The 21347-nt window shown below is 40.8% G+C and overlaps 2 protein-coding genes across 3 annotated transcripts in view; one reads left to right on the top strand and one right to left on the bottom strand.

Moving 5' to 3' along the window:
* Window positions 1-6416: 6416 nt before the first annotated feature.
* Window positions 6417-21347, bottom strand: part of TRAPPC3L (trafficking protein particle complex subunit 3L) — a 40811-nt gene continuing 25880 nt past the window's right edge. The window contains exons 4-5 of the mRNA XM_061427500.1: window positions 11580-11765; window positions 6417-8482 (exon numbers count right to left, since the gene is read on the bottom strand). Of these exons, the coding sequence (XP_061283484.1) occupies window positions 8363-8482; window positions 11580-11765 (306 nt within the window). The 3' untranslated portion in view covers window positions 6417-8362. The remainder of the gene's footprint in view (window positions 8483-11579; window positions 11766-21347) is intronic.
* CALHM5 (calcium homeostasis modulator family member 5) lies at window positions 14079-20267 on the top strand. Of its 2 annotated transcripts, XM_061427497.1 has the most exons (3): window positions 14079-14330; window positions 14458-14782; window positions 18154-20267. In XM_061427497.1, the coding sequence occupies exons 1-3, from the start codon at window positions 14155-14157 to the stop codon at window positions 18559-18561; spliced, it is 909 nt and encodes a 302-aa protein (XP_061283481.1). In that variant the 5' UTR covers window positions 14079-14154; the 3' UTR covers window positions 18562-20267. The 2 variants fall into 2 exon arrangements, with proteins under 2 accessions (XP_061283481.1, XP_061283480.1); XM_061427496.1 differs by having other exon boundaries at window positions 14087-14782.

Raw genomic sequence — 21347 nt, 5'->3', positions numbered from 1 at the left:
TATTAAAGAAGCAGTGTCAAAAAGATGTTTTTTGTTTTTTTAGGATTGTAGAGACTTGAGCATACTTTTAGGCTAATGAGAAGGAACCATGTGGAAGGTGAAGGCAGATAAGTGATTAGGAAAGGTTCCTGAGGAGGTAGTGGGAGCTACAGTGGGCCTGTGTCTCTACAGGCAAATCTATAGACTGGAAATTATTCATTAATTTCTCTTCCTGGGGTCTTCCTCCTGACATCAATATCAAGCTTTCAGGTCTCAGTAACCTTATTAATTTTTTGAAAAGTAGTGCTTTCCAGATGGCTCAGTGGTAAAGAATTCGCTTGCATTACAGGAGAAGCAGGAGACTTGGGTCTGTTTCCTGGGTCAGAAAGATCCCTTGGAGAAGGAAATGGCAACTCACTCGAGTATTCTTGCCTGAGAAATCCCAGGGGCAGAGGAACCTGGCGGGCTACAGTCCATAAGGTCACATAAGAGTCGGACATGACTTAGCAACTAAATGATAACAACAAAGGATACTTTAGATAATCTCCAAGACCATGTTTGGTACTCAACTTTTATTTTTATAGCTTTTTCTATAAAATCTACCATCCCAAAGCTGAAATGAACTTTCTGGGTTATCACATGGTCTGCCTCCCTACCACCAAGCCAGATTTGCTGCAGACATTTTTACCTCTAAAAGGTAGCTACCAGGCATATCCCTGTGTTCAGGTACATTTAACTTTTGACTATCAAGTAGCACAAATCTTTGCCAAGAGATGGTTGGCCCAGTCTGTGCATAGAAACACCATCTTATTCAACTAGAAACACCATCTTATTCAACTACTGGACCTGGAGAAGTTGAATTCTTGGCAAAAAATTGCCCCTGGAGCTGTCTAAAGTGAAGCAACTAGTAATGGGCCTCCTTTCCCCCATTCGTTCATTTTGGTTTGACATCCTTAGGAGAGACCCCACCCAGCAGCTGTTTAGAAAAGTTTAAAGAGGCGATTTCCACCTCTCGAGGGGGTTGAAAGGCACACGGTTCACACCTGGAGCTCTTCCAGACTGTCTGAAATCTATTAGGCAGCCATATGACAGTCATAGGTTACAGATTTTAGGGACTGCTGATAGTGGGGATGGGGATTTGCTTCTTTCTGTTATTTTTTAAAATTTAACTTTTGTTTTATGTATGGAGCTAGTTGATTTGCAATGTTATATTAGTTTCAAGTATACAGCAAAGGGATTCAGTTATACATATACTCTTTCTGTTAGTTTTAGAGTATCTCTGCAGCAATAAAATTTATGACCATGGACATTTTTACTTATTGGATCCAGCTTTCATGCAGCTTTTCCTGTTTTTTGTTTGTTTGTTTGTTTGTTTGTTTTTCTAATAGTGGCATTTGTCAGCTTTTTACAGGATTCTGTGTGAACCTTTGGAAAATCTTTCCCAAATGGAAACTACGCCATTTCTTCTAATCTTTGGTAAAATCGTTTTAGAAGAGTTGGTCATTCAGCTCTGTGACTTTCCATGGCCATCCTCAGCGGTCACTTTTTGGTGTGTACCATCAGCAGTTTCAGAACACAGGGCATTCTGGAGCAGCTTTGTAGCCACAGTTCTACCCGTCATGGGGAAGAGCTCCTTAAAAGAGCCCACTGCCGAATCTCCCCACCTCCTTCCGAGACAGAGGGAATTTCGCTTATGATCCGTGTGGAGTCTGAGGGAAGAGCAGCCAGTGAGGCTGTTATAGCCCGGGTGTTGATGCCAGGGCGCAGGATGGTCCGTTAGGGCTCAGGGGAAGAAAAGGTGATCTGTATTTTCCCCTCAGGCTTGTGTACAGTCTTCAAGCTGAAGGTGGGGCGTTTTCTGTTTCTGGGTGTGAGTGCTGAGAGGATGGGCGGTGACCTGCCCCAGCAGGTATCTTCATACAGCCTCTGCCCACCTCCATCTCCACAAAGACCTTGCAGATTGCTTCAAGGCAAAGACTGAGGCCAGGGGTGACAAGCTGCATCAAGGTCTACCCCTCACGCTAATCCCACTCCTGTGTGTGCCCACTCTGACCATCATCACTTTTCTCAGGGGAAGGGTAGTCTTTTTGTTGTTTAGAGTCAAATGTTTTTCTTATGATCTGAATCTTGTCCGTTTCTACCTTCTAACAATATTGTTTTATCAATCATTCTCTCTCTCCTGTATTTTTATGCCTGCATTCTTTAAAAATAAAAAGGAGAGAGCAAAAGCCCAACTTTATACCAACTATCCTACCTCTCTTTCTACTTACGGTCAAGTTCCAAGATTCACCTGTCCTAGCATCTCACCTTGCACTGACCCTTCAATCTACCATAATGAGGCTGCTGCCTTCGTCTTGCCCTGTAGCTACCCTGAGACAAAGACCCTCTCCTCATCAATCCAGTGTCCCTTTCTGGACTAATTTTCTTGGCTGTTCTATGGCATCTAATCCCTTGACCACTCTCCTCTCCTTGAAACTCTCCTGGCCTCAGTATTACCAGTTTCGCCCATCTCCATCTCTGACTGAAGGTCCAGCCTCACCTGTGTTCTTCTGTCTGTGCTACCTCTTGAATGGTGATATTTCTCAAGATTCTATCTTTGCTCCTTGTATTTTGTCTTCTTTCTTTCATCTTTTGGCTGTGTGGTACAGCGTGTGGGATCTTAGTTCCCCAACCAGGGATTGAACCCAAGTGCCCTGCATTGGCAGTGTAGAGTCTTAACTACTGGTCCAGCCGGGAAGTCTTGCTCCTTGTATTTGCTGAAGTCCATGCTCTCCCCGGATGTGGCCATTCTTATCCTCTGCTTTTACTATTGTTCATATACTGATGACTCCAAAGTCCATCTTCAATTCAGACTTCTGAGCTCCTCATGTTTTTTGGATGTTTCAAAGGCATCTCAAGACTCAAAATACTCAAAGCGTGTTAGCTTCTTTCCTAAGCTGCCTCCTTTTCTTGCATCCCTCACTCAGCCTCTGAAGTCTGATTGCCACCTCTCTTGACTTACTGCTCCCATGAATAATTCACTTAAGGCAGGCACATTTAGACCCTTTGTGGTTTCAGCTCCAGCCCCTTCTCTCTGTTACCAACTTAATACCTCACAGCTTGTTATGAAAATGAAGTGACATACCACATAATTAACATGCCTAGCACCTGATAGAAATCTTAACTGAATTTAAAACCAAGAAAGCAGCCTTTCCAGGTGTTTCTGTTGTTTGGTATACATGGACCACTGGGAGTTTCAGCACTTCCTTTTTTAAGTCATTAAAATCAATGTGGTTCACAGGCTACTTGGAAATAGCAAGTCACTAAATACAGTTTGCTGACTTGAAAGATTTAGGCCACTGGGAGGCTCCAGAAATTAGAAGGTTCTGACTTGGAAATCCTCAGGTGACTCCAGGTGTAGTTTAAGTTTCCAGTAGAAATAGTTGAAGCAGCAACTTGAAATGTATGATTTTTTTTTTTAAGAGCTACCACTGATTGAAAATGTCTTCTTTCTATGAAATCTCATTTTTCTGGAACCTGTGCCACATAGACACACACTATAATTCAGGTTCTATTCCCTGTCCTGTAAACTTTTCCTCTCTGTGAGGAAAAGAGCTATTGTCAATTCAAATTTTATTCCACTGGGCAATCAATCACGAAAAAAAAAAAAAAAGGCATTGATAAAGAGTTATTCTCTTTGGTATTCTCCAGTGTGTTGCAAATTGTCTGGCCTATCACATATTTATCACGCCATGAACTTTGCTGCATTATTTTAATAGAAACCCAACTGTTTGCTTAAGGAATATAGTACATTTATTGCCTCATGGAACAGACAGGTTTTTTTTTTTTTCTCTTCAATCCATTCAGTCTCAACCCTTCCCTATGTCAGCAGTGATGATTCTGGTCTGGCCAATGCCATGTCCGGATTGGCTTGGAACTAGATGGCAAGATTTTCACCTGGGAAAAAGCCACTATGCCTAGCTAATAGCAGTGGAGCTGGGGCTATGGATGACTTACCCTGAAGTAGAAACATTGCCTCCTAAAATGGTGGGCACCTGAATAGAAGCATGTCATTCTTTTAATAGTGGTAAGATACAGTCAGCCAACAAATGTCCATTACATGAAGCATAGTGATAGAGAGAACTTAAAAAGGAAGTAAAGGAGTTGTAGGGACATTTCTTTGGAAGAAAAGGTGCACGCAGTGGCACTAGAGCTCCTAGAAGAAAAAGAAAGTGGAAGACAAAAGAGACTGAAAGAATAAAAGCAAAGAAAGATCTAACTGGGAAAGACAGAGTCTGGGTATAACGGAGAAGAAGCAATTATCCTCGGACATTTATTTCTTAACTGTTTTTAGTGAAGTATTTCCAACTGTTCATGTGCTTTGTTTAACCTCTCCTCTCTTAAGGAAACACTTGAAAAATAAAATTTTGCTTTTCTGTGGCTATGGCCTTTTTTTTTTTTTTTCAATTTTAGGGCAACTATTGCTGACTGAATAAGGACTACATGTTTCCTTCTCAGATCACAAATAGGTACCTTATACTGACTGCATCTCTCTTCTATCTGCTGATTATTTGCCATAGCCAAGGTAGGATGGCCACTAGTCATGTCCAGTTAAAGTTCTGGAAGGTTCCCAGAATAAGGAAGTACAGCAACTGGACTGATTCTTTAAGGAATATGCAACGAAGTGTAAAGGAAACTCGGCTCTCTTTTTTAAAGAGAGAATCCTTTGTTACACCAGGTTTCTAGGGCTGGGAGGCACCTTCATCAGGGACAGCTTCAGTGTTACTGAGAAAAAATGAATTAGACTCTGTAGCTGGTGGATGAGGCTATGAACTATCACAACTACCCAGAGTCTATGGTCCCAAGTGGAGAGACACTAAGCAATGAATAATATATCTTCTAGCATTTACTGTGTTACTTAACCAGAGAAGGCAAGTACTGGCACCCTGCTCCAGTACTCTTGCCTGGAAAATCCCATGGGCGGAGGAGCCTGGAAGGCTGCAGTCTATAGGGTCGCTAAGAGTCGGGCACGACTGAGCGACTTCACTTTCACTTTTTACTTTCATACATTGGAGAAGGAAATGGCAACCCACTCCAGTGTTCTTGCCTGGAGAATCCCAGGGACAGGGGAGCCTGGTGGGCTTCCGTCTATGGGGTCTCACAGAGTCGGACATGACTGAAGTGACTTAGCAGCAGCAGCAGTGTTACTTAACATTGAGCAGATATTGGTTAAAGTGACCTCTTTGGTTATAAAATTTTAATATCATCTTTGCATGTCAAGCATTTGGTTTTCCGAATTTCTACTTTGGTCCTTCATAAACAAGGAGGAGAGGGAACTTTCCACTTATTCATGATAGTCCATTGCAACTAAAGAGATCCAGGCTTCCAATAACTAGTGGATGAAAGTGAGAGATTTGAGAAGACAATAAATAGATGAGCAGGCTGCTAAGAGAAGTGTGTCTGATTCCTGGCAGCTTTAAATAGTGAACAGGCAACCCAGGCAGGCCTCCTCGGTAAACAGCTGGGGAACCATCTGATGATGTCATTTGAATAACCCTAAATTACTCCTCTGTCCCAAACCTTTCTTCCCTTTTGGCTTTACCAAGATGATAGAAATCTCTGCATTGATCAAGGTTTGGGGTTCAAAGTGAAAGCTTTTATGAAATAAAGATATTATATAGCTCTGCAGTTTATGCTGTGCAGTTTCCATGTTCTTTGTGTAAAGACTCAACTTCACACAAAGGCAATGAAGAGACACTCGGAGCCCAGCGGGTGGTGTGCAACCTTCCTTTACGAAGAACTGTTTCTGTTTTCTTGGATCCCCACTCCGTTTGCAGAGACACCATTTCATGAATCTTGGATGTTCTCCCTCCTTACCTTTTATCTTTTCAATTCATCTCTTCTGTCCCTCTCCATGAACCTGGATCCTTCCCACTTATTCTTTGTGTCCAAGGTCGATTCCCTTTGACAGAGAATTCTGGACCTGTGTTACATAGCACAGCAACTGAAGCCACATACAGCTACTGAACATTTATAATGTGACTAGTGTGACTGAGGAAAGGAATTTTTAATGTAGTTTAATTTTAACTAATTTAGATTTAAAAACTGAAGCTATCGAATAACACTAAACACTGGTTGTTTGGGTAGAACTGCATTTCACTGTAAATTTACACTTTGAAAATTTAGCGTTGAATTGAGATGTGCTAAAAGTGTAAAATACACATTAGAGCTCAAAGATTTAGTATAAAAGAGAATGTAATATGTCGATAGTAATTTTTATATTAGCTAAATATTAAAATAATATTTTTATAACTAAATTATTAAATAATGATAGATTTAAATAATAAATAAATTATTAAAATTAATGTTACCTATTTCTTTTTATTTTTTAATGTAAAGAATTTAATTAGAAAATTTATATATGAATCTCATAATTCTATTGAATGGCATTTTCTAGATTCTCATTTTTCAGAAAGGAGCAACAATTGAATACAAACAAGCCACTCTCTTGGTTACATGAATCACCTTTCATAGCATAAATTCAATGCCAAGAGAATTGTCTCCCTTTCCAGGGGGAGGAAAATAAAAAAGGATAGAAAACAAATCTCATCCTGAAGCCACTACCAGTTTCAACACTCAGCACCACTGAGAGTATTAGATTAGCTGCCTTCAGAGGGTGGGTAATGAAGACATGGGCCGAGTGAGTTTTGATGACTGGGTTGGGAGAGAAAGGAGAGGAAGGTGTAGATAAGTAGAATACTCCAGGGCCTGGGACATTTTCAAAATGGCTAGTTGAGTGCTATCTTCAGAGGGAGGCCGTTAGACATGAATATCTTGGGTTTCTGGAGGAGTGAGTCTACTATAAAAAAGAAATAGAAAGCTGAGCAGAAGATGGAAACATTCCAAAATAAGTTTTGGGGTGGACTGTAGGCCAACATTCTTCTTGAAGGCATCCATGGAATTGTGACATTATCCCTTCTGAGATCAGATAACATCCTTCTTCCATCCTTCTACTCCTGGTCTTCTATACAACTGGCTTGAAACTCCTTCCACTGATGCTGCAGCTGCTCCAGTGACCTTATCTGGTTCTTGAGACCTACCTCAATGTCCTTTCAAAGACACAGCTAGGGAGGTGGGGAACAAACAATTTTCCATAGCCTTCTAAAGTCCAAAAATATGGAATTTCAGTGGTGGTTATTTATATCTTTTAAGCTCACTGGTATAATTTCAAATATTTATTACATTCATTCCTCTCAGTTTACAGATAAGTGAGTGAGAGAGACAGCGGCAGAGAGCGGCTGAGAGATGATGTGCCAGGATCAGCCACTGGTCAGGATTAACTGAAGCCACTAGAAACAGAACTGAGTCTGTATGTTTGGGTTCCTGAGACGTAGCTGAGGTCTATCATTACCGTATCATTTACACCAGCTTTAACTGATGGTGCCACACTAACGGTAACTTTTACTTATCTTTTGAGTTCTCTGCAGAGCCTAGTAGATCCTGGACTGCTATATGCTTATGGTCTGGTAAAGATTATCATTTATTTAATTCAGTACATTATGAATTTTCAGTATGTTCTGGTGACAGAATATACTTTGTACAATTTTTAAGGGATAAAAGTGATACCAAAATTTCTAACTGAAGATAAGAAACTATTCTCAAAGAACATTATTTATCTCTCATTTTATTTCCTGGCCTGACCAACAGCAATGTTTCATGAATAAAGGAAGGAATTTAGTTAATACCAGCTATCTAAAAATTAAGTTAATAAAATTAAATGTTATTTTAAAATATTTCAGAGTTAGCATCCAAATAAATAGGTTGTCTTGATAATTATAAACCAGTAGTAACTTCAGGAGGCTGAAGCTATAAGCCAAGCCAAGATATGAGAAAAGTCTATAGCTATAGATATTTAGTCTATAGCTACCACTTCATAAAACTATGGGAAATTGTGGCAATTGATATTGTTTCTATAGAGAATGCAATATACAATATCTAGAAAATATTTTACATAGTGAATTTTATATCATTTCATCCATTTTCCCAACAAGAAGAGATAAATACACCAACTGTGTAGGTGGTATACTTCTTTTTCATTACCATAAGTAAATGAAATAAACAGACTCTCTTAGACTAGACTATATAATATATAGAATTCATGCTTGCTATCTTACAAGGAGTTATTTGTATGTGAAATCTTGTGGACTTGAGATTGAAAATGTGTGATTTACAAGCAAAGAAAAAACAGCTTTAAATCTTAGTGCCCTGCATTTCAAATTTCTGGCTGATTTATAAGCCTTTTAAATCCCATGCTATTAAGAAATTCAAAATTTATATGGCTATATATATGTAACTAATATTAACTCCTCAGCCAGCCAGCCTGTGGCATTTTGCATGCTTTTCTTCATTTTTTCCGTCTGTATTTTTTCTCATCTAGCTTTTTCAGAAATGTTATTCCTATTTCTGTCACACTGTCGCCTTTTAGTCTGTCTTGCAGGAATGTAACATCAGCCGCCAAATGAACCTAGGAAAGAAAAAAAAAAAACAGGCTTATATCATTCAGCTTTTTTAAAAAACTCAAATTTTTCTATTTTTCAGTTTGATATACCCCATAAAGAGCTCACTTTCCTTGTGGAATGATAAAAAAAGGGCTTGTTCTGTGGATGAAGAGCCCTTTACTCCATTGATGGTCTGGCTGTGGTCAGCTCTGTGTGTGAGTCTTCAAAGAGAAGGGTGGTCCAGGACAGGCTCAAATCATCCTGGCTCATTCTCAGGCAAGCCCAGAATGTGGGCCTGTTTTTGCTCACAGTATAAGTCTAAACTATGGATCCATCTCAGGAAGAACACAAACTCCCAACTCAGTGATGGCCTTGACCCAACATGCCTTGCCAAACAGAACTTCCAAGGATAAATGGCTTCTTAAACGATTCTTCTCCAGCTGACTTGCTGTAAGTCATTCTCTCATTAGCTCAATAACATAATCATTTGTCCTAACAACATTTAGCAATCACTTACGGCTTTGAGAACTATGAAACAACACCAACTAAATAAATTATAAAAATTAAACATTGAGATTGTGGACTTGAATATTTGATACCCAGGCCTTCTTTTGCACAATAAAGCATTTCTCATTTCTCAGACATTGAAGTAAACCCTTAGGGCTTACTTCTCTATTCGTTAAAATACACTCAAAAAAGAGCAGCATATTGCTGACGTACCCTCAACAGAGTGCCTTTTCAGTTATTTTAAGTCACAGGAATAAATAAGATAAATAAGCAAAAATACCTAGTAAAAGCAAATAAGTGAAAAAGCCTGGATCTACCAATTAATATTTATTGAGATCTGACTCATTCCCCTCTCTTACTAAGAATTCCTTGGTCAACCAGCTTGCCTTTGTTAGTCCGTAGACTTCGGTGTGCCAAATTATTTGCTATTTGAGTGCAAAAAACATACCTTTGTGATGCCCATCACCCAGTAAAAGGATATACACTGCACTTTGAAATAAAAAGCCTCTTGATGAAAGTGAAAGAGGAAAGTGAAAAAGTTGGCTTAAAGCTCAACATTCAGAAAATGAAGATCATGGCATCCAGTCCCATCACTTCATGGGAAATAGATGGGGAACAGTGGAAACAGTGTCTGACTTTATTTTTTTGGGCTCCAAAATCACTGCAGATGGTGACTGCAGCCATGAAATTAAAAGACGCTTACTCCTTGGAAGGAAACTTATGACCAACCTAGATATCTGCATATTGAAAAACAGAGACATTACTTTGCCAACAAAGGTCCGTCTAGTCAAGGCTATGGTTTTTCCAGTGGTCATGTATGGATGTTAGAGTTGGACTGTGAAGAAAGCTGAGCACCGAAGAATTGATGCTTTTGAACTGTGGTGTTGGAGAAGACTCTTGAGAGTCCCTTGGACTGCAAGGAGATCCAACCAGTCCATTCTAAAGGAGATCAGTCCTGGGTGTTCTTTGGAAGGACTGATGCTAAAGCTGAAACTCCAATACTTTGGCCACCTCATGTGAAGAGTTGATTCATTGGAAAAGACTCTGATGCTGGGAAGGATTGGGGGCAGGAGGAGAAGGGGACAACAGAGGATGAGATGGCTGGATGGCATCACCAACTCGATGGACATGAGTTTGGGTGAACTCCGGGAGTTGGTGATGGACAGGGAGGCCTGGTGTGCTGTGATTCATGGGGTCGCAAAGAGTCGGACATGACTGAGCGACTGAACTGAAACTGAATTTGAAATATGGAAGTTAAATGCACTCTCATTTTTTTCTCATAAGATCTTTCTTGTATTTGTCATAATTTAACTGAAAATCAATTAAAATAATAAGAAGACTACATTGAAATTATTTGGGTATATGGGACCACAAGAGGTCTGATACACATATATCATTCAGCACATATAATCAATTATCCATGAAAACTGAAGAGACTTCTTTATCCTATTTTGGAGTTGATTTTTTTCTCTATCTATATGCAATTGATGCTGAATTAATTCAACTTCTTTGTCCCTTAATGAAACATTTTTTGTATGCTTTAGGACATAGTTCTCCTTTTACCTGGAATATTATTTTCCCCTTTCCCCAAGACCTTCATCTAACTGCTTTGTCATCTTTCAGATGTCAGCTCACAGTTTCCCTAGGAAGGCTTCCCTCTCCCCACCCCTGTCCCACCCCAGATCCTCCCATGACCCTGAGTCATTTGGCTCCTATACTGGACAAAAGACTCTCGAAGGGCAACAACTGTTTCTTGTTCTTCTCTGTATGCTCAACGCTGCTTCACAGAGACTGATCCCTATCTTAGTTAAATCAATGAATGATTAGATTAGATTAGATTTAACTAAGCCTCCAGTGGCCCCCAGTGACCCCACCTCCTATCATTCAAGTAGTTCCCTCCAAAGTCCAGCAGAATTGACAGCACCTGTGGTGATTAGAGCACTACAGGGACCTATGTGACAAGGAACTTCAGGAAGCCTCTGGCCAGCTGTGAGCAAGGCACTGAGGCCAGTGAGTGAGCTTGGAGGTAGATTCCCAGCCTTAGTCAAGTCTTCAGAGACTGCAGCTCCAACCAACTGCTTGACTGCCTGTGCACTGCGCTGTGAAAGGCTTTGAACCATGGCCACCTAGCAAGGCCGTCCCAGGTTTCCAGTCCTCAGAAACTGTGTGAGACAATAAATGTTTGTTGTTTTAAGCAGCTACCTTTGAGGGTAATTAGTTAGCCAGCACTAGACAATGAATGCTGTGCCATGCTTAGTCGCTCAATCGTGCCCAACTCTTTGCGATCCCATGGACTGTAGCCCGCCAGGTTTCCCTGTCCATGGGATTCTTCAGTCAAGAATACTGGAGTGGGTTGCCATGCCCTCCTCTAGGGGATCTTCCCAACCCAGGGACTGAACCCAGGTTTCCCACATTGCAGGCAGATTCTTTACCATCTGAGCCACCAGAGAACCCCAAGAATAGTACAGCGGGTAGCCTATTCCTTCTCCAAGGGATCTTCCCAATCCAGGAATTGAACCAAGGTCTCCTGCATTGCAGGTGGATTCTTTACCAGCTGACTACCAGGGAAGCCCAGATAATGACTGTACACCTGGCAAAATAAAGTATGTGCCTTACCATTTCCAGGGCCCCTCTGATAATTCCACAGAGTAAGTTGCAGTAGCACAGAGAAGACCGCCCAGTGGGGAGCTCTTCCACAAACTCCACCAGAGGATTCTTGTCTAGAATCAGGGAAAATTCATTTCTGCTTGCGTTGTTACAGGTCACACTTGGTGTAATTCCCAAGTACATCTTGAAAGCAACCTAGCAAACAGGAAAAAAACAATATTACAAAACTTGGCCTGGAATAAATAACTATTAGTGGAGAAGGAAATGGCAATCTACTCCAGTATTCCTGCCTGGGAAATGCCCTGGACAGAGGAGCCTGACAGGCTACAGCCCATGGGGTCGCACAAGAGATACCACTTAATGACGAAACAATGACGGCAAAGTGGCTGAACTGCGTTGTTGTACAGGAGAAACCAACACAATACTGTAAAGCAGTTTTCCTCTGAGTAAAGAATAAATAAATAAAAATAAAGAACTGTTAGTAAGACACCCAAGTACCATTCCAGGCACAATTGTTAAGCTTCTGGAGTTCATAGTCAGAAAGCCTGAGTTCACGCTCAGCTTTGAAATGTACTGACCTTACCAACTTGTACAATTCTTACACTCTCTTCATGGAATCTCCTAAAGTATTAGTTTTCTGTGGAAACAGTATGGTTTATGAAACACAAAGTTAAGGCAGTATTTTTGGGAAAAAAAATCTTTTTCAAAAAAAAATTCCTAAAAAAAAATATTCCTCAGAAGGGTAAGAAATTAAAATATTACTCAGCAGCAGCATGCTAGCGTAATATTTGTCACATGAGCCCAGCAAAGTCTTCTGAATTAGAAGGGACCCAAGACACATGTGCCACAACAGGAAGGTGACAGAGTCGGGGATGAGGGAGTCGAGGAAGATTAAACCCTAGAGTATGCTTTGGGAAGTGGAGGCAGTCCTATCACCAAGAGTAACGTCTCTGAGAAGGAACAAGGGCCAGCGGTGGCAGGCACATAAGTGGGTCATAAAGTAGCCTCTCAAGAAAGTCTGCTGTTTTAAAGAGCTTCAAGAATTTTACAAGGTAGAGATAGAGGAAACCTTGGGGACTATTTCTTTTTACCTCCAGTTTCACAAACGAGTAAACTGGGATCCAGAGAAGTAAAACGACATGGCTAAGATTACACTATAACATAGTTCCTTGGCTTCTAGTCCAAGTGGCTTTCTTGTCACCAAATATACAGACCTGGAAACTGAGGTTTGTTAATGGAAATTTGTCAGCTTGATCGTTGTCTTTCAAGTGATTCCATTAATTTTCATATTAAAAGCAGTGTATTTAATACTAAAAGCAGTGTAGAAGCGAAGTGAAGACAATTTCCTTAAATTACACATAATTAGAAGTACTAAAATGTTCATGATTCAGTCATTCATTCAACAGTACACGTTGAGTACTGCCTGTCTAGCCCAGTGCCTGGCACACAGGGGAATTCAACAACTGTTTGAAAAACGAATTCTTGAATAGGCATTCATTCTGTGTTTGACATCATCTTTACACCCAGAATACAAAATGTATTAAGATGTAGTTCCTGTTTTAGAAGAGCTTACAGTTTAAAAGGAGCTATAGATAGTAAATAAATAACTGCAATATTACAATAAGCTCCACAAGTACAATGCTGTATATTAGGAAATAACCCTTGAAATATTTACAGAGGAAGAAGCTTCTACACTGTTTATGAATACTGAGCGAGTGTTTGCCAGGTAGACAAGGTCAGGTGTATGTGTGTGTGTGTGTGTGTGTGTGTGCATGGGGGTGGGGGGGATATTCCAGATAGAAGGAACATGTCAAGGGCACAGAATTCCATGATGAGGTTCAGGGAAAGTTTGCATTCATCAACTTGTGGGCAACAGGGAGCCCCAAAGATGTGAGTAGGCTAGGGAGGAACTGGATTTCTATATTAGAGGGATCTCCTTCATGTCAGCATAGAGGACGAATTTAAGGTTGAGAATGGGGGTAGGCATGAAGTCAAAGGCAGAAATACCAATCAAGAGGTTACTATGATAGTCTAGGAAAGAAATGATGAGGACCCTTCTCACTTTATCTTTCACTCAAAACTCAAACTCTCCCTGAACTTTTCCATATAAATTTCAAACAGCCCAAATCCAAAAATTTGATAAAGTCACAGATCAGTTAAAGAGGATGTAAAATGAAGCTTCCAGATCTTAAGTCAAAGTAGCAAAAGTTTTAAGTAACAAGAGAAAAATACCATCATGAAAGTCTAGGCTAGGAGACTTGATTTGGCTCCCAATCAGTTGGCTGAAACGCGATTTCTGCTAATGTTTATTCCTTTGGATGGAAAATTGCTAAACTATTATTATCTGTAATAGTCGGAATTTCTTTCTGATTCTCAATCCAAGCCACATGGAAATAACATAAAAGTGGGGGCTGTTCACTGTGAATTTACTCTTATTCCCAGTGTTTTGGCTCTAGTTTCATGGCCTAACATCCACCAGTAGGAGGCATTATCTGAACACTGTTGGGAAATATTCATTCCTAGGGAATGACATTGTTTCCTTATCTGGCTGAATTCAGTCTGAGAAGGAGGACTGTTGTTTCTAATGAAGAAAGAGCTCCACCCTCGGCCACTGCCACAGCGGCTCTGCCAACAAATAAGAGCAAAGCATTTTCCCTCTGTGTATCTCCAACATGGATGCTCTTCAGGGGTTTCTAAAATTCATCCTCAACCAGAAAACTTTCATTGGCTACAGCTTCATGGCTCTGCTGACCGTGGGAGGTGAGCGTCTCTTTTCACTCGTGGCTTTCAAGTGTCCCTGCGGCACTGAGAATGTGATCTACGGGCTGGCTTTCCTGTTTGCTCCCGCCTGGGTGTTACTGATCCTGGGATTCTTTCTGAACAACAGGTCATGGAGACTCTTCACAGGCTGCTGTGTGAATCCCAGGAAAATCTTCCCCAGGGGCCACAACTGCCGCTTCTTCTCCGTCCTGGGGCAGATCATTCTGAGCTCATTGGTGGCTCCAGTGATGTGGCTGTCTGTGGCTTTGCTCAATGGGACTTTTTATGAATGTGCAATGAGCGGGACCCAAAGTCCAAGACTCCTTGATCTGATTTGCAAAGGCAAGCCTGAAGAGTGCTGGAAAGAACTTTACAAAGTATCTTGCGGAAAAACCAGCATGACCCCCACAGACAACGAAGAACTGAAATTGTCGCTGCAAGCCCAGTCTCAGGTAAGAAGGGACACAAGTGCCTTTCCCCCACACCCCCCTGCCCCCCAGCGTGAGCTTGAAGTATTCTCTCTGTACTTCGTTCAGCCAGGGTAGAGCCTGAATCCTGCCAGAACATTCTGAAACTCTGGAAATTGGAATGTGGTGCAGCGTTAAGACAGTCTCAGGAAAAGCTTTTCCGAGGTTGGATGGCTAATAAAATTGCTGATTGGATTGTCTTTTCCACTTTCGAAAAGAAAATCTCCTCTTGAGTTAGACATCTGTAAACACTTAAGTACTTTAAAACAATCTCTCTGGGTTGACTTTGTAAATGATGCATGACACTAACTCATTATAAAGTGTTAATGGCAGAGCTGTAATTAGAAATTACTGCCTTCTATTAATTATTTTCAAACTGGTTTTTCAGAGAAACACACACATACATGCATAGCATACATCCATTAAAATACAGCTAAATCAAGTGAGCTAATACTTTTCAAAGTTGCACATCATATAATTAGTGTAGAGATTCCCTTGCATGATTTCTGGCAACTGCTATCTCTATGTGTAAATATTGTTAACGTGGAAAAGAATTTCCTGTATAAAATGGGATGTTGGCAGACTTTAAATAGCCTTCAGTGAAACAGAACCATATTCTCCAGGGAGTTTTCCTCCTATGTTCTGTGCTCTATAGCTAAAAAGTTCTTCTTACGTTACTTTAGGAGCTCAAGATTTGGGGCATTGTTTTATTTAACAGAAGGAAATTGTAGCTTTACCTAACTGATACAAGGAAGTAGCTTGTCATTCTTTCAGAGACATGAGCACAAATCCAGATGTGAGCCTGGCCCTGGCCTCAGGAAAAGACTGAATTCCTACTTGTGAGGAGCAGGAATGATATTTCACAAATCAAAACAAGCAATAGGAGTAGATAAACAGGTCCACAGTCTGTCAGGAAGGCTATTTGTTTAAGAATAAATGCGCTGAAAATACTGAGACTTTACTCTTTTTTTTTTTCAATATAGACTGGTCTTTTCAACAACACATCAAATCAAAAATTGTTTCCAAATTGGTTGGCAATATATTCAGACTCTCTTTATAAACTAATAAGCCTATAAATGCTCCCCCATAAAACCCTTTGTTTAATGCATAAAGCACATTTTAGACAAAAACATGCCAGGCTGCCAATCATCTTCCTTCTTTTGCTGAAGGAAGGTCTTAATTACAAATGTGATGATGCAGTGAGTGATTTATGATTTGTGTCCTGGGGTACCAGGCTCCATTCAGGTAGCAGCGGATCCAAACACCACTGGGTGAGCTTTTCCTTCTCTAAATACAGGCATAAGGAAATCATGCCTGTCCTTGCCACAGCTGAGCCTGGGCACACTGACCTGTTTATTTTTCAGAGGAATGAGAAGGACCTGGGGCTGATTCCTTAGGGGATGATGCATAAGAGATGTGGACAAAGGGAGCTGTATCATAGCAGGTGCTGACTGCAGTGCTTCCGATAGGCAGGGGCAGCAAACAGTCTGGACCCACAGCTGGGTATGTGGGTAGGGGTGGAAAAAGTGCCACGTCCATGGGTGGGGCAGAGGAACGAAATCCAGCTGGGTGGCTTTCTGTCCTTTGGGTAGGTAGAGTAGTGGCAAGAACTCCATCTTGGAGTTGCCTAGTCTTGGGTTTGATCCTGATTCTACTGCTCACCAGCTATGTGACCCAGAGCTACTGTTTGACCCCTGAGAGCCCCAGTGTCCTCATAGTTGGGGGTAATAACACCTACCCTTGGAAGTACAGAGATGATGGACATAAATGGGCATAAAACTGCTGGCACACAGTAAGTATTTTAAACTGATGAGAAAAATGCCAAGGTTTGAGGGAGAAGACGCATGCAGAATGGTGTATTATTGAGGGCTGGGGTGGGACCATCCATCATGTCTAGTTAGATCCTGGGTACCATGAATTAGTGAAGAACAAGAGGGCTCAGTGCTCAGCACTCACGTGAAAGCAAGTTGATGCTAAGGCCACGCAATGAGGGGAGGAGGGCCTGAAGCTGATCAAACAGTGAATAACTCAGCAGAATTGGTTTAGATACTGAAGTGAGATGGCCTGCAGGAGGATGGGCTGTGTGGAAAAAGATAGAGGTTAGAGAAAAGAGGAAGATCTGATGTAGCCAACCACAAGTGACTAAAGTAAATATAAGTAAAGTAAATATAAATCACGTCAGAGAGATACTCTATGTTCAGTAATGCCTTTACATAGACATGGATATGATTGAAAAATAATAGCCCATGCTAATAGCTGATACTTACTGAGTCACGTGGATTTCTACATCACCTCATTTGAATCCTCTAAATTACATTCTGAGGAGGGTAACACCTACTTTACAGCTGAGGAATCAGAGGCACAGAGAATATCTATAAAAAAGTGAAAGCTGAGATTTAAACCCAACCAGTGCCAACCCAGAGCTGGCACTCATGTAGGGTCTGAGATCCTGCACAGTGACCTCTGTAGTCTGAATCAGAGTTTGGCAACCATTGGTTTCCAGATAAACATTGGAGCTTATTTGTTGTTCTATTATGGTCAGCATGGGTTCATTTGCAGATTGTTATTTTTATGTTCAAATAGGCCCATCTGCTGAGAAATACTAAGGGCCATTTAACTAAAATATTAAGAGAAACTTGGAAAGAGCTTTGTTAGTTGTTCACATATGAAATTAACTCCAATTACGAAAAATATTGGGTTGGCCAAAAAATTCATTCTGTTTTTTTTTTTTTACATCATATCCTTTCAATGTGTTATTTTTGAGAACTGATGTCCAAACGTTCTTTTTTTTTTCCCCTTGGCTTTTACGCAAGCTTCCAATTCTTATAGCTTCAGTTTCCTTATTGTGTTACATTTGTCTTGCTTTACAGTGAGATAGGATAGGGTAATGAGTGAAGCTACTTCTCTCAGGAAGGGTCTGCGGTTCTCTGTAAACAATGTAACGTGGGAAAAAATCAGTCACTGGTCGTGAATATCCACGTATCAATGCCTGAAGATACTCCAGTAAGGAACTGGTAATATGCTCACACACAGAATTCTTTCCTTTAAAGCTAGTACTATATGAGGGCTTGGTTCTTCCAGTTCTTGGATAATCTATATTTTTGCTCATTTCCATTTGCCTGCCTTCTGGGTATTTCTTTGCATACCAGCAATAGTGGGTAGGATGGAGAACAGAGGTTAGGTAAACCTTAACTTTGTAAAAAACAAAAAACAAAAAAACGAAACTTGTTAATTAAGATGAAGGATGTCAACTGAGGTCTGCTATTAAATTAGCCATACACTTCCCAATAACACTACCCTGTCTCCTTGAGAAGTGGCTTTGCTTTTGGTATGCTCAATATTTCTTTCTTTCTAAGATTCTAGGATGGTTCCTGATTTGTTCCGCATCTTTCTTCTCTCTGCTCACCACGTGTTATGCTCGCTGCCGATCTAAAGTTAGTTACCTTCAGCTGAGTTTTTGGAAGACGTATGCACAGAAGGAGAAGGAGCAGTTGGAAAACACATTTGTAGACTACGCCAAAAAGCTGAGTGACAGAAACCTGAAATGCTTCTTGGAAAACAAGAGGCCAGATGTCTTCCCCATGCCCACCTTTGCAGCCTGGGAGGCTGCTTCAGAGCTCCATTCCTTCCACCAAAATCGGCAACACTACAGCACCCTCCACAGGGTGGTAGAGGAGGGTCTAGACCTTCGTCCGGAGGATGAGGAGACCACAATGATGCTTATGGGTACTGCCCAAAACGTGCAGCTCACCCACCATCACTGACTCACCGGGTCCAGACATCTTCCTCCTGCATCAACAGCTACCAGAGTATCTCTGTGTTTTCTTCCATTTAATATTTCTTAATCAGACAATAACACAAAGGGAAGCAGCTTTTTAGACATGACAAAGGTTTCACATGCTCAAACTGATGCTGAGTGACTGGCCAAAGATGGTGACAGTGGTGCTCTTGTATTGGTTGGGGGTTGGGAGTCGGGCTCAGGGGCTTCAGGTTCTAAGATTTGATGACTGACAGTGAGACTCATGCAAGAAGTTCTGCCACTCTATGTAAATACAGTCACAGAATCCAGGGGGAGCAGTGGTGACTTGTGAGTGAGCCTGGTCCCCTTAACAGACTTCTGTTATTAACAGACTTCCCACTTCCACACAGTGGGATCTGCGGTGTAGTTGGTAGAAATCCTTGTAGTAAATCTATCTTACTACCTTCCAAGGATGTAATGAAATGCTACCATTTAAAATTCATTTCCTTGGAATCTGAAGACATCAGTTCTAAAAAATAACATGTTGAAAGGATATGATGCCAAAAATTCAGAGCTTTTCTCATGTTTCCACTATGCATTGAAAATAGACCCCTGGAGTCAGAGCTGTATTATGACTCTTGTGGGCTCTAGGCACTTTTGCCTTCATGGGCTTATTTCTACATTAAAAAATACACATGTACACATACATACAAGCACACACACACCTATTCTTATGACTATTGATATAAAGGCATATATTAATATTGTATAGGGCTTCCCAGATGACTCAGTGGCAAAGAATCTGTCTGCAATGCGGGAGGCCCAGGTTCAATCCCTAGGTCAGGAATATCCCCTGGAGAAGGAAATGGCAACCCACTCCAGTATTCTTGCTCGGGAAATCCCATGGACAGAGGAGCCTGGCAGGCTACAGTCCATAGGGTCACAAAAGAGTTGGACATGACTGAACAGCAACAACAGTATTAATATTATACGTTAGAACTTTGTTTCAACCTTGAAGTTCATTTATTACCTTGTGACTTTATAAGAAACTAAAAACACTTTAGTGGGCTCCTACAGAATGCAAATTTTGTATTCTATTATATAATATATCCACATTAGTTTAAATATATAGATACATTAGTTCCCTCTAAATCTATGAATGGAATCAATATTTAAGGAAGAGGTACCATGCTTTATGCTGTGGCTCACAGCTTATACCATGGAGGGTCCTTGCCTCCTCATTGGAGAATCCTGGGGCTGAATTCCTTATTATCATGTGGCATTATCCCAAACTGGGGAAAGGATCCTATAGGTATAAGACCTGACACATATCCTTGGGAACTTGGAGGTGCAGAGTCAGGTTGTGTGTGTGTGTGTGTGTGTGTGTGTGTGTGTAGGTGGGAGAGTGGGAGGCGGGGGCTGTGAGGTTGCAATATTGTTTGGGTTTTAAACATGGTGTGTGACAAATGTGTAACAATTGGTTCTTGGAAAAAGTGGTTATTTGAAGTATTTGCCCATTTCTATATTGTAATTTCAAGTTACCCAGGTGATGTCACTGAAATCAGAGTTAGGAAGAGACAATATGAGCCAGAACTTTCTAAGAAGATTTTGTGGTGCATTTACTTTCATTCTAGCCAAACTGTCTCTGGTACCACTTTGGTGGATCTGAGTTTCACTGCAATAAAACCTAACCATGGTAGATTAAACATGGCTTAATGGCACCAATTGAGAGAGAGAGTCTTTTCCTCTTTTCCTTGAGTCTGACCTTAACGAACCAACAATATGTAGCAGAGGTGAAGCCAGGTTGCAGAACTATTCCAGCTTATGCCTTGGTCTCTGGCAGTGATTACTCTGGTAAAAACCAGCCACCATGTAAGAAATGCAATTACCTTAATGAAGAGTCCCAAGCCCTGAAGAAGGCTAAAGTAGCCAAGTGGAGAGAGACCGAGACAAAGAGAGATCATAGCTGGCCAGCTCCAACTGTTTGAGTCCGTCTAGGTTAGTTACCAGGCATATGAGTAAAGAAGTCATTTGGACATTCCAGCTTCAGCAGACAAGACATGGAGAAGAACCAGAGGATCCAGCAAACATCCAGGAAAAAGATCCTAGATCTATGGTCTGAGTGAAGTCATACCAGCCATGCAGACTTCTCAGCCACACCATCTGCTGCAAATATTATAAAAGGGTCCCCACTGTGTCCTGTCCAAATCCCCTGAGCTTAAATAAATGTTGGTTGTTTGAAGCCAATCAAATTATGGGCATTATGAAGATATCCTGAACACTAATATGTGAAAATCAGAATTTGTTAAATGAGAGATTAGAGGCACATTGAATTTATATATAGATTATGCAAATATCTCCTTATGCATAGATTTTTATAATAACATTTACCTCTTGATTTCAGTAAGTAGTGAATGAGCTGTGGAATGATTTGATAGATGCTGAATAGTTACTTCTCCAAACTGGCTCCACCAAAGCCTGAGATTCATTTTTAATGATTTTTTGTTAAATTTGGTTTGAGAGGAACACACTGCTATGAGTTAATTTGGTTTAAAATAAACATATTACTGAGAAAGTGACATATTTTTAGCATTAATACCAAGAAAAAGATGACAGTGGAAGGCATAGGACAGGCCGGCCTTGAGTAAGTTAGAAACAGATTGGTCTTCTAGCTTTGCTCCTCAAAGTGTTACATTCAAACCAAAGCATCAGCATCATGAGGGAGCCTGTTAGAAATGCAGAATCAGACTCCATCCCAGACCTGTTGAATCAAGCCTTCCATTAAACGAGATCTTGAGTGATTCTATGCAA

This window comes from Bos javanicus, chromosome 9, assembly GCF_032452875.1.
Source record: "Bos javanicus breed banteng chromosome 9, ARS-OSU_banteng_1.0, whole genome shotgun sequence".
Taxonomy (NCBI): Eukaryota; Metazoa; Chordata; class Mammalia; order Artiodactyla; family Bovidae; genus Bos; species Bos javanicus.
This window is presented reverse-complemented; position numbering and strand designations above follow the sequence as displayed.

What these genes read in the sequence shown, in the direction of transcription:
- CALHM5 (XM_061427496.1), top strand. Translation starts at nt 14,243, where the DNA reads ATGGATGCTCTTCAGGGGTTTCTAAAATTCATCCTCAACCAGAAAACT. An exon ending in CGCTGCAAGCCCAGTCTCAG is followed by an intron (nt 14,783 to 18,153) that starts GTAAGAAGGGAC and finishes TTTCTTTCTAAG; the next exon opens with ATTCTAGGATGGTTCCTGAT.